At 34.6% G+C, this 12,887-nt stretch overlaps 1 protein-coding gene across 1 annotated transcript in view; it reads left to right on the top strand.

Moving 5' to 3' along the window:
- Positions 1-12,887, top strand: part of PJA2 (praja ring finger ubiquitin ligase 2) — a gene marked incomplete at its 5' end in the record, with an annotated part of 75,896 nt that overhangs the window by 18,997 nt on the left and 44,012 nt on the right. Inside the window, one exon of the mRNA XM_019653133.1 lies at positions 7,302-7,484. Coding sequence (XP_019508678.1) covers positions 7,302-7,484 — 183 coding nt within the window. The remainder of the gene's footprint in view (positions 1-7,301; positions 7,485-12,887) is intronic.

Genomic DNA, 12,887 nt, shown 5'->3' with positions numbered 1-12,887 from the left:
AGTCATGTACTTCTCTGCAGTTTTCGTCTTGCCACTTGTCCTTCTACCTGTTATTTTACTGTAGTCCTGCTCAGTTCTGATATTAGCAGGTTGGAGAAATGGGGAAACACAGTGACTCTACTTACCATAAGTACCCTGAAAAGGAAAGTATAAATATCTTCTGCTTTGAGTCTGTGTGATTTTTTTTTGAATTTTTATTGTTTTGTGAAACTTAAAGATGATATACTTGAAAAGTTTCTTGTCATGTTTGTATTATAATCGCTAGAAATAGAACTTACTTATCAAGAACATAACTAAAGTTTACTGTGACATTTGTGGATACAGGAATTGTGACCACTTAAAAAATACATAGTTTATATATTCTTTATAAGTACAAAAGTATTTTAATGAATGCATGGCCCATTTCTTGCCTGAAAAATTCTAAATGATCTCTTCATCACATCTGAAACATTACAGTCTACGGGATAAGCACTGCAGCTGGTAGCATTGCTCTGAGCTGTTTGACAGGAACTGAGCACCACCTTATTAAATTAGAACTAACTGCAAGGGGAATTTTAATAGGCAGCATGTAATTACCAGACTTGGAATTAGACCAAAGAGCTAAGGTTAACACCCTCCTCTTTAGAAATACTCCCTGAAAACTTTAATAACTGTTTGAGAACAAGATCTTGAGTTTAAAAGGACCTTTTAGCCACGCCAGCACATTTTAACCTTGGGCCTGTTTTGAAGAGAGGCATTGCCATCTCGTGACCATTTGTTATAGCACTTTAGGTTCCTTTCAGTTTTTCTGTCGCGAGGCCTTAACCTTGCTTCAAAGGTTACCTAAAATTTCGGGGGAGCTTTTTGTTACTGTTGATGATGTTGGGAGAATAAAAGGAATATTAGCCATTTAGTTGACTGCAATTTGATGTATTGAAAAAAGATTTATTGAAATCCTCCAAAGTGTCAGACTATTCTGAGTTACTCGGTAAATGCAAATAATAATGACCCCTGTTCCCTTGAGATTCACCAGCTTTTTGAGGAAGACAAAATGTACAGATAATTATCACAAGGCCAATTTAAGCTCCTTTCCTCTTCTATATAAGTTAGCTGAGAGCCATGAATAAAGAGCTCCTCTGATCTCCCTGTATCCCAACAAATAAAACATCTATGAGCAGTCAAAACAAAGATGTTAGAACATGCTCTAACATTTTAGGAAACCTTTTTCATCTTGTTTCCAAGTTTACAGAGGTTTAGAAGGAATGAATTACAGATAAATAGTTTTGTTCCTCAGGCATGCAGGGAGTTACAGATTACAATATCCTGATATTAAGTGAAAGAACCAGAAAGTTGTAAAAGGTAGGCACAATTGAAAAAGAACAACCACCTGGGCCTTATTTACTTGTAGATTTGAACTACTTCCCTTTGAATCACTGTAGTACAACGAAGTTCAGGGGTGAAATGTCCCACACTGCTGAGGTTATCTTCAGTATGCTATCTTTGAAAATGGAGACAATTATATGTTGTAACCCAGTTTCCATCCCAAGTATTTTCAGTAAAATTCAAAAATTGTTTTTGATCCTCTGCTAGTCAGGTAACAATTACCTAAAACTTCACTTTTCTCTAGGCTTTTGTATAGTTGAGTATTTATGGATGTGATAAATGCCAGGGAAGACAAACAAGTTCTCTGAGGGCTTTAGTGAAGAAGGGGTTGCTTTGGGCTGGTATTACGTCTAGATAGTATTTCTACCTAGGATTTGTACATAATTGTTTGTCTAGAAATCACATATAATTTCATTCCATAGGTGAAAAAAAGTGTTTTTGGTTCACAATTGAATGTGTAAAGTGTGTAACATAAATTACAGTTGTCACTTTTGAAAATAACTCTAAATGCTAGTGGGAGACAATACTAATGATAGGCCATGGAAAATCAAAGTGTACTTTATTTAGTTTTTACTTTGAGAAATTTAAAATGTTTAACTTATGTGCTTTTATAATCAAGAACAAATGGGTCCTCTATTCCACGATTATTTTGTGTCCTATTTGTTCTGTTGCTTACTCTTCTTGAAAAGTTGTTTTTAAATCCTTTTTCTTTTTGCTTTTAGTTTCATGCACTCTTATCACTCTTAGTAGATAACATTGACTCTTAACTTTTCTGGAGATACTGAAATAGAAAATGTGAACTTTCTTGTTTTCCTCTTCTCCATATTAGAATATCTTAGTATCTGTTCCTATTTTTAATTTCTTCTTCAGTAAAGAGAGGTAACTTTTCTCATTCTGTGCCTACATTCAAATCTGACACCTTACTTTATCGATTATCCTTATTCCTAAGGTTGCTTCCCTCTACCTCTCATTTTCTAATTTTTCTAAATCCTGGGGGAAACCTTTACTTGATTTTGCTCCATTAACTGTTTGCCTGTTTATGTTTCTATTTCACTGCTGAAGTTTCAGAATAAATGTTCCATACCCACTGCTTCTGTCACTATCCACCTTTTTAAAATGGCTCCAAATCTAACTCTCAGTATGATTTCTCTGTTGTCGAATGCTAACAGTGACCTTCTAGTTTCCATAGCCAGTTGACTTTTCTCAGTGCCTATTTTCTTTGACTTCATTGCTACTATTGAGCTGTTTGCTCACTCTTTCCTGCGTCATGGTTTCTCTTCCATTGACCTATGTTGGATTCTTCTTTGCTGAGTCCTTCTGGATCCCAGGGGTCTGCAAACTTTATAAAGGGGTGACCAGATAGTGAATATTTTAGACTTTGTGAACCAAAAGACAAAACCAAGGATATTCTGTAGCTACTTATGCAACCATTTAAAAATGTAAAAAGGAAAAAAAAAAACATTCTTAGCTTCTAGCTCGTGAAAAATGGACAGAATGATTGACAAGATTTAGCCTCTGGGCCAGGGCATAATTTACTGACCTCTGACATAAAGACAGACTAAGACTTTCAAAGCTAATTGGATAACCCAATGGCTGATATTTGCCGTTCATTAAGACCAAGCCAGAGGAAGTAGACTGGATTTTCTTTGGTAGAGAAAAGAGGAAAATGGTGGTAGTTGGTAGGAAATCCAATTAAAGTGTCTAAACAAACAGCTCATATAATGAAAGAAGTAACTGCTACTTTTATTGAGTGGTTTTTCCAAAAATTTGGAAAAATTTTGGAAATTTTAAAATTTTATCTGTAATATTCATTTAAACATCATTGTAGACCTGAAAAGTAAATATTAATATTCTCATTTTACAGATGAGGAAAAGTGAGCTTAGGGAAGTTAAATGCCCAAGGCTTGTGTCACTAGTAAGTACCGAGCCAGGATCCTAACCCAAATCAGTCTGACTTCAAAGCTTACTCTTAACCAATGTGACATTCAACCACCAGGGGTGAAAGAAAGGCTGTCATAAATGGACCTTTCACCTGATGTTAAATATATAAATATAATGCTTTGTTTCTTCAGTAAGGAGATTGCCTGTGGTAGGTTTTTTTGGTTTTTATAGTAAAAAATCTTAATCATCTTTGCATAGTCTCCTCTGACTAGCCCTATGAATCAATTTGAACTTTTAGAACTATAAATTGGTAATAGACATTGTTTGAAATTTATCACAGATAATAATGTTCAGAATGAAACATTAATAGGAAATCATTCATATGTTACTTTATATCACAAATGTGTGTTAATTTTTGGAACATACTTTAAAGAGGATTATTTGTTGGCCCTTTTCAAATATCACTAAAAGTTCTCTACTTAAAGTTATGCGATTGCAGCCTTAGTTAAATTCTAAGAGCTTACAAGTACTTTTCACCATTCAGGCTGATCTCCTTGGACACTTTTCTGGTAATTATTAAAGAAACTAATTTTGCACTTAAGAAAAGTACCTTTAAATGCACTGTTAAGCAGTTGTGCCATAGTGAGTGTGATTAAATAAACAAGAAGTCTAGTCTATGAATTAATTGAAAAACAAAAGAATACATTTTATAGGTGAGGGTCTTAAAGTAATGACCTGGGTCTGAAGGGGAAAAAAGATGAAGTGATTGTGGAGACATTTTTGATGGTGGGAATAATGGTTGTAGCGACAGTTCACACTTTAGGGATGGTATTTGGAATAGAGTATTCATGTAACAGAAAAGCTGGATGTAAGAGCGTACTAGTAACTGTGATCATTGTATTAAATCACAAATGCCATTCAAAGTTTAAATTTTTTTTATAGACCAGAATTTTCCAAAGTGGGTGAAATAATACTAAGTGGCACATAGGTGTTATTAATTTTGATCATAATATATTTATTTTAATGGGAATCAGAAAAAATATAGCTAGCTCTTCAATTTGGAATTTTATGGATATTGCTTAGGAGATAACTAAATGTATTTGAGTGAAAAAATATGTTAAAAATATTTACAAACAGCTGTGTAGCAAATGTTATGTTTTAATATTTATAATGTTTTCCATATATTAACCCATTTACTCATTACAGGAACTCAGTGAGCTGTTAGATCCTCTTATTATATTCACCTGATATGTAAAGCCATAAGGGCCCAGAGAAGTTAAGTAACTTTTTCACGGTTCATAATTGCTTTATTCAAGTCCAGGCAGGCTAGCTCCAGAACCTGTGTTCCCAACTACCAGGCACCTTAGGACACGGTACTCATGCACAATTGTAGCAGAAATTGTGAGGGCTGCAGGCACATGGCTTAAGCTTGTGAAATACTGCTTTAGGAGGAAAGAACTGGGGAAGGTTTTTTGCAGTACTATTATAAATGTACTCTTTGATATAAATCGAAGTGATAGTGATACTCAGAATGCATTTTTTTAAGTGAGTCCAGGGAGTGGGATTAAATTTATGGACACCAATTAACAAGCTAAGTCTAGGTTTGGAAAAAAGCACTTGAAAGAGGGATTTTTAGGAGAGACAGAGAAAAAAGAAGCTTGGATATAAGAACAGAAGAAATGGAAAGTAAGAAAGGACTTAAACATAAGGACTTTGTGAAGACTCAAAGATATGTGCTTTCCAGCTTTAGAGCAGGGTAATATGATTAGCAGATAGAAAAATGAAGAAAGGAAGTTACTGGCAAATGAATTTTGTTTTAGAAAATATAACTTTCGAAAAGGAGGGTGAAAATCCAAATATGTTTGCTGGGCAGTTAGTAATTATGAAAGCTTAATATGGTAGTCAGGGCTGGCATATACTGGGGGTGCCAAACAAATGTATACACATGACTTGTATTCATCTTTTATTATCTGTATATATTGAGTATTACAATTTTAATAGTTTCGTTCTTTCTTAAAATGTGTATACATTTGTTTGGCACCCCCTGTATATTTAAAAATTATCTTCTTAGAGGTGAGGGTTATGTTTAATGAGTAATAATGATATAGGCCAGGGGTCTGCAAAATTTTTCTTAAACAGCCAGGCCAGTTAGTAAATATTTTAGGTTTTGCTGCCAAGAGGCAAAATTAAAAATCATTTTTAGTTCACAGACCATAAAAAAAAGGCAGCAGGGCCTGAGATTTGGCCAAAAGGTTGTAGTTTGCCAATCCTTGAAATAGGCTTCTTAAAGATATTGACTATTGATGATAGACATAAAATTAAGATAAATTTTATATTAAAATTTAGAGATATTCCATTAATTATTTCATTAATCCAGAAAAGTTTAGAAGTTTCATACATTACCTTTCTGAACAGGATCATATTCTCAGTGAAATGTTTTAAAAATGAGCTTTTCTTTAGTATGTTAAAAGTTGCTACAAATTAATATAAAATCTACCCTAATTGTTAAAGACATGAAAATTGGAGTTGGTGATTCAGCTTTGATTATTTGAGAAGCTTCATAGTCAAGGAAACTTAGCTCAGTAAGCGCCTTTAAAATTATTTTCTGTGTTAGATTTTGACACTGATAGAAGCCGAATAATTTACTTGATCTTAGATTAATCTTTGGGTCACAGAAAATTTTGCAGAATATGAGCAACTTGGGCTCATACCCAGCTGAAGGAACACCTTTTACTTGCTATGCTAACACTATATATTGCATTCCTTCTCCAGGATGTTTATGCCCTGCTACCCAAACTGAAAATTAGATGTTGATTTTACTTCTTCTAACATCTCAGAGCTCTTTGTTAATTTAATAACATCTTGATCTCTTGGGTTCATCTAACTATAGAAAGAGGAACTCAATAACTAGTCTAGATATTAATAATACATTAACATAATAAAGAAAAGAAATTTCCTAACCAATTATCATTTCCTTTCAAAAACATAAACTAAAATTTGTTATTTTTTTGGTTTCTCAAAAGTCAATGCACAAAGGGAAATCTTTAAAGGGTTCTTGACCAGAATGGTTGATATGGTTGGAAGGGGCATTTAAGGTTTATTTTTGGGGTGGCTGGTTGGCTCAGGTGGTTAGAGTGTAGGATCTTAACGCCGGGGTTGCCAGTTCGATTCCCACATGGACCAGTGAGCTGCGCCCTCCACAACTAAACTGAAAACAATGACTTGACTTGGAGCTGATGGGTCCTGGAAAAGCACAGTTCCCCAATAAAGTTTAAAAAAAAAAAAAAGATTTATGTTCAGTATTGACCAGTAATATTTTTGCCTTTGTTACTATAAGATGATTAAGAGTAGCTTTAAGAGTAGTTCAGTGTAACCAAATTAATCAAGTTAAATATAACCCAAAGTAATTTTCTGAGGTTCCATATAAACCCTTTATCATACTTTTGGTTTCTTATCTAAACATTCACTTGAATTGAAGTTTATTGTTGTTCACAGTCCTACGAAAGGACTCCAGTAAAGATTCGTCAGTGCTGCTTTGTATGAATTTGTATCTCTCTCTATTTTAAAGTCTTTTATGGAAAAGGAAGAAAAAAATAATTAAGGTTTTAAAACATGGTAACAGTGGAAATTTATTCATAAAGGACATTTCATTAGCTGTCTGTTATGTAATCAGAATGTTGTTTTCGCCAGGCCAGATGAATAATAAATCTATTATTATTTATTCTAGATAGCATTTAATTTATAATTACCAAGTTATATTTAAAACTTTATTTAGAAATATGTCTAAAATATGAAGAACCTGTATCTAAGCACCACGGAATTCTTTACATTAGTGAAGAAAACAATAAATTGACAATTCCATTATTTCCCATATGCTGTATCCATTTGAAAAAGTTACATTCTATGGAATATATTTATTTTTAAATATTTTAAAAGTTGAATTGGCACTTGATGACGCATGTGACATCAGTAGTCTATATCATGATGCCTGGTTAACACTCCAAATGATAAATGCACCTGTAATGAGGGCTTATTTTATTTCTGTTCTACATTTTTAGTTCAGAATGTAGTGATGGAGAATGGTCTGCTTCTTTGCCTCATCGATTTTCTGGTACAGAAAAAGATCAGTCCTCAAGTGATGAAAGCTGGGAGACTCTGCCAGGAAAAGATGAGAATGAACCTGAACTACGGAGTGATAGCAGTGGTCCTGAAGAAAACCAAGAATTATCTCTTCAGGAAGGGTATGTGTGACAGTGAGATTTATTATTTTTGTATGTATGTACAAGAGTACTATATATCACATTTAAATGTTGGGAATGCTACTAATTGCATTTATAAGCCCTGTGTAGGGTCAGTAGGTCTTACTGATTTTTTTCGTTATGTTTTTGTATTTTACAAAGATGAATTGAAAATACTGGTAATTTCAGTATCGCCTATTGAGATACAGTATGTGTTTCACTTTGCTTTATTAAGGGAAACGTGGTCATTTAAAAGATCCCTCTGGTTGAGGTAGGTATGAGCTATTGTTGCTATAGAGTAGAGATAATGTCAGGGGAGAAGGGGCAGCCTCAGGGAAATCAGTGATGTATTCACAGAAATGGAGGCATTTTCAGAAATTGAGTATTAGTTGAATGTCTAATTACATTAGGTGAGATCTCCAGAAATCAGTGATTGATGGTAAACATCTTCATCTTTTCCTGACTTTAATAGGAATGCTCTAGTACAGGGGTTGTCAGATTTATCCTGTGAAGGGCCACGTAGTAAATATTTTCAGTCTTGTGTGCTAGTCTGTACTGCTGCTACTCAATTCTGCCATTGTATTATAAAAGTAGCTGTAGACAGATATGTAAGTGAATGGGTGTGTCTGTCTTCCAATAAAATTTTATTTATAAAAACAGGTGACAGGCTACAAATGACCTATGGGCCATACCAACCGTTGCTCTAGTATTTCCCCAGTAAGAATGATTCTGGCTTTTAGATTGACTTCATACACACACACACACACACACACACACACACACACACTTAAATCACACTAAGAAATATTCCCATTATTAGTTTATAGATTTCTAGCAAGAATGTTTGTTGAATTTTATCAGTCTTTTTAGCATCAGTGGAAATGATCATAATGATTTTTCCCTTTTTACCTAATAATCATAAGGAATAATTTTGTTACTAGATTTTCTGATATTTAACTGCCTTTGCTTCTTGAAATAAACCCAACATGATCACATAGTTATGGTTTATTCTTGTTTCAGTGAACTGCGAGATTCTGTTTGCTGATATTTTATGTAGGATTTTTATATTGAGACCCGTGGTGTGAGTTATCTAGTTTCCTGTCTCAATAACAGTTTGATACTTGCTTTACTAAAAGAATGTGTATCCTTTTTTTGGTTTTGATTTCTTTTGTTTTTATATAGCTTATTTATTCTTTCAAAAATTGTTAGCATTTGCTTGTGAAACCTTCTAGACTGTGTTTTATTGTGAGGGAGTAGCTCTTTAATAGTTTTAATCTTTTTCTATGGTAATTGGTTGATTCTAATTTTTAGTCTTCTCATGGGTTCTATTTTGGTGAATATGTTTTCTTAGGAAAAAAATCTATTTTACCTTGAACTAACAATAAATTTTGTACTTCTCAAAAGATGTAAATTTCTAGCTTGAGATTAATTCAATAAGAAAATCTGGGAGTAAAATATATTAGAAAATCTGTAAAGAAAGAAATTTATAAACATAATTGGTTTTGACAGTGGTAGGTTGAAGGTGGAGTTTTGTGCTCTTCCTGATTTATGTTCGATCATCTTTAATCACCATTACTTAATTTACTAAGTGTTATTAAGTGTTTCCCTTGTAATTTGTGATAGTAGTTATTCAACAAATATTCATTGAGCATTTAATATGTGCCAAACATTGTGCTGGATCCTGGGATTATATCAGTGAACACGATAAATAAGATTTCCATGTGAAGCTCACATTGTGGTGTGAGGGGCTGATAATAACAAGATACAAACATGATAAATGACAAACTGTGGTGATTACTGTGAAGGAAATAAAACACTAATGTGACAGAAAGTAACTACATTAATCAGAACCATCAGGGAGGACTTCTCTTAGGAATTGACTTTTGAGCTGGGATCTAAAAGAGAATTAGCAGTTGAAGAAGAGCTTTCTAGGCAAAAGGAAAGGTAAGAGCAGAGGTATTGAAAAGGAAAGGGCCTGGCATGTATGAAGGTAGTGGGGCTGAAGCAAACGAGTAAAGAGTGATAGGAGATGAAGTGGGCAGGAACCAGACTGCAGGACATAAAGCATCTGGAATTTATTTAGCGATCAGCGAGATTTTAAGTGGAGAAATAATTGGTTTGACACACATTTTAAAAAGACCACCCTAGCTGTTTTATGGAGATTAAATTGGCAAGAGACTAAAATTAAAAGGGGGCAGGGGGCTGAGTCAGTTGTTGGACTAGGGGATGATAGTGAAGATTAAGAAAAGGAAACAGTTTGGGGAATATTTTTGAGTTATAAATGTACTTTAAGATCACAAGGAAGTACCATTTTTTACCCATCCATTAGATTAGCAAAAATTAGGAAATTTGACAATGCCAGGTGTTCTGGAGGATATGAATCAATTCTTACAGATATGAAGTAGATCAAATTCACTGAAATTATGTAGTAATTTTAACATTTGCATGGTAGTCTACATCGTATTCCACTTTTAGGTATATACTCGGGAGAAACTTCCCATATGGCTCAGGAGTGTATGCGAGAATGTTCACTGCAGCACTTTCTCTGAAAACTATAAAACTGGATATTATCCAAATGTTAATTAATAGGACAAAAGTTAGTGGTGTAGTCATACATAGAGTATTGTGCAGCAGTGGAAATGAATGAACCACAGTTAACATTCAAAAACGTGGATGAATCTAGCTAGAACGTTGAGCGAAAACAACTATTCTTAGAATCTATTTCATAAAGTTTAAAAATAAGCAGAAGTAAATACCTTGTTTAAGTATACAAAAATAGTGAAAACTTAATTCAGAAGGCAATGGAATGACAAAAGCGACATCAAGTCAGTACTTAATCTCTGGTGGGTATTGAGGCCCACTGGATAGGGTGGGTATAGAGTACAAGGTGTATGCTACTCAGTGGTAATATTCTAATTTCCTGGTTTAGGTGGCGGATTTATGGATGTTCAATATAATATGCTTTATAATGTAAATAGATTGCATATAGTCTGCATTGGGAAAAACTTAATTAAAAAATGAAGTGAATTCAAGGTGAGAAAGTGCAGGCAGTCACTGTACCCAATTCTTTACAAAAGCAAAAGGTCCACAAATGGGTGTTGGGCCTAGGAAAGTGTTGTCCCCACCTCCAAAAAATAAGAAGCATGATTGTTTGCTTTTAGAATGTTCCAGAACAGAGTAACTGACAGTTATCAGAAAGATAAAGTAAAGTCGATGAGAAGATGAGAAGGGTTGGGATCCAGATTTCACGGAGAGGCCCTTTAGGAGCAGAGACTTCTATCACTAGAGTGAAGGTACAAGCGTGGGTGAGTCTGTAGATGCGCAGGTGGCAAGAAGAGATGAGTCGCTGGTGATAATCAGGCTTCTCATTGTTACTAGATGTTGAGAGCTGGGGAGGACAGGAAGGTTATGAAATTTAAGGAAAGAAGAAAAGGTGGGAAATAGGCTTCCAGAGAGTTGGGCAACTAATTTACTAAATGAACCTTGAATAATTGCTGGACAGTATTGAGTATTCATATTTTGCCTTTCCTATTAATCATTTCTAAATGTATGAGAATAAAGATAGTTCTTCAAATTAAATGCTGGGATTTCATCTTTGTGACTGGATGACATGGAACAGGGTACCCTTGATTTTGTAAGATATAATTCCTGTTTAGGCTTTTTGGACTCTCAATTCAAATTTCAGTTAATTTCCTTTGTACTTTACCTCCAAGATAGGGATTTGAAATATTAAAATTTTGCTAATTGATTAGAATTATTAAAAGAGAGCTTATACCTAAAGCTTGGCAATAATTTGCATGTGTCTTGAGTTATAAAATGAAAACTAGTCAGTTAAATACCAGTTAATTAGGAATGTTTACTATGCTGTCTAGGATTTTATAAAATAAATTTCTTATAATGTAGCTAGATTATTTTATTAAAGTCTTAGCCCTTAAAGATGATGTTGGTTTTAACCCAAAGATTTAAAATTTTGTGCTGCAAATAATGGATACTGGATTGCTGATTTATTAGCTAAAGGAAGCCATGAAGATTTGTACAATCAGAATAGTTAGTGTTTTCAGGGGGTTAATTCGATTTGTCTGCCTTTCAGTTTTTTTTTATTTCTCAGAAAATTTTATGATACATGATTATATGATGGCATAATTTTAAAACTTTGTAATGAAAATTATTTTTAATATTCAGTATTTGTTTATTAATATATTTTAATAATTTTAACATTTCTATTCATGGAATGTTAATTAAATTTAGTTTCTCTTATAGAGTGGTAGGGATCTTTAATCCTTTTCTGGGAAGAAGCAACAGTATATTTATCGGAAGCTTTGAGGTAACAGTGTGGCCTCCGGTCAAGAGAATAGATGATGCTGGTAGTCTACGATTTTCACTGGGCTTAGCTTATGGGGATACATAAAGGGGCATTTTCAGTCTGTCATGTTAGCAGCATTCATTTTCTCCAAGCTGTGCTGAAAAAATGCTCAAAAGGAAAGGACAAGTTGACAATTTTCCTTTCTAGTTAAAATACTTGTGACTTTGGTGGTGTTGGTGGTAGGCACAGGCTTCCCATCTTCCATCTTCTGGATTGCTTTTTTAGAATTCACCATTTGGAGACATGATTAGATAAGATGTCTTTTTAAGGCTCATATATTACTGCATAACATTATCATTTTGTTGATTTTTAATTGCCAAAATGAAGAAGGTATGAAGGCCTAAATTTTTGTGAATGTGTTACATATGGTTAAGTATGTGATGTGTGTGTATATGTGAATGTATAGGGAGAGAGAAAGAAGACTGAACTATTGCTCCAAATATTTTCAAGGTTTTTGAAGCATTTAACATTATATACATACAGTCCCGTGGAGACATTTGTTTGTATTGTTAGCTACACAAAATGAAAGATTCTTTGACCCTATATCTTTTTTTTTTTTTTAACGATTTTATTGGGGAATTGGGGGAGGAGAACAGTGTTGGGGAATCGGGGAAGGGGAACAGACAAGCTGCTGTCCTTTTGTTCTTCAGTCTAGTTGTGGAGGATGTTGCTTCACTGGTCCATGTTGGTATTATCATTGCGCTCTTCCCAGGTGAGGCAGTCGCTCATTGGCCATTAGATGGCCGCTCACGCCGGCTGACGGTTGCTCACGCTGGCTGCCAGCCACTCACGGTGGTAGCTCACGGCAGCCCACTGCAGCAGGGGCTGCAGCCTACGCCGTAGCCGGCGACTCTCGACAGCCCAGCTCCAGGTTGAGCTGTTGTTCACCATCTTAGCTGGATTGGGCGCAGCGTCACTGGCCCTCATGTGGGATCTGAACTGGGGCCCTGCTGCTCAGAGCTGGTGTCCCAAGCCAACTGTTAACCAACATGCCACTCGGCCGGCTCTCTTTTTTTTTTAAGAGCAAAATTCCTTTTGTTATA

This window comes from Hipposideros armiger, unplaced genomic scaffold (genome assembly GCF_001890085.2).
Source record: "Hipposideros armiger isolate ML-2016 unplaced genomic scaffold, ASM189008v1 scaffold_196, whole genome shotgun sequence".
NCBI classification, from domain to species: domain Eukaryota; kingdom Metazoa; phylum Chordata; class Mammalia; order Chiroptera; family Hipposideridae; genus Hipposideros; species Hipposideros armiger.
Note: the sequence above shows the minus strand (reverse complement) of the source record. Positions and strands in the feature narration are given on the sequence as shown.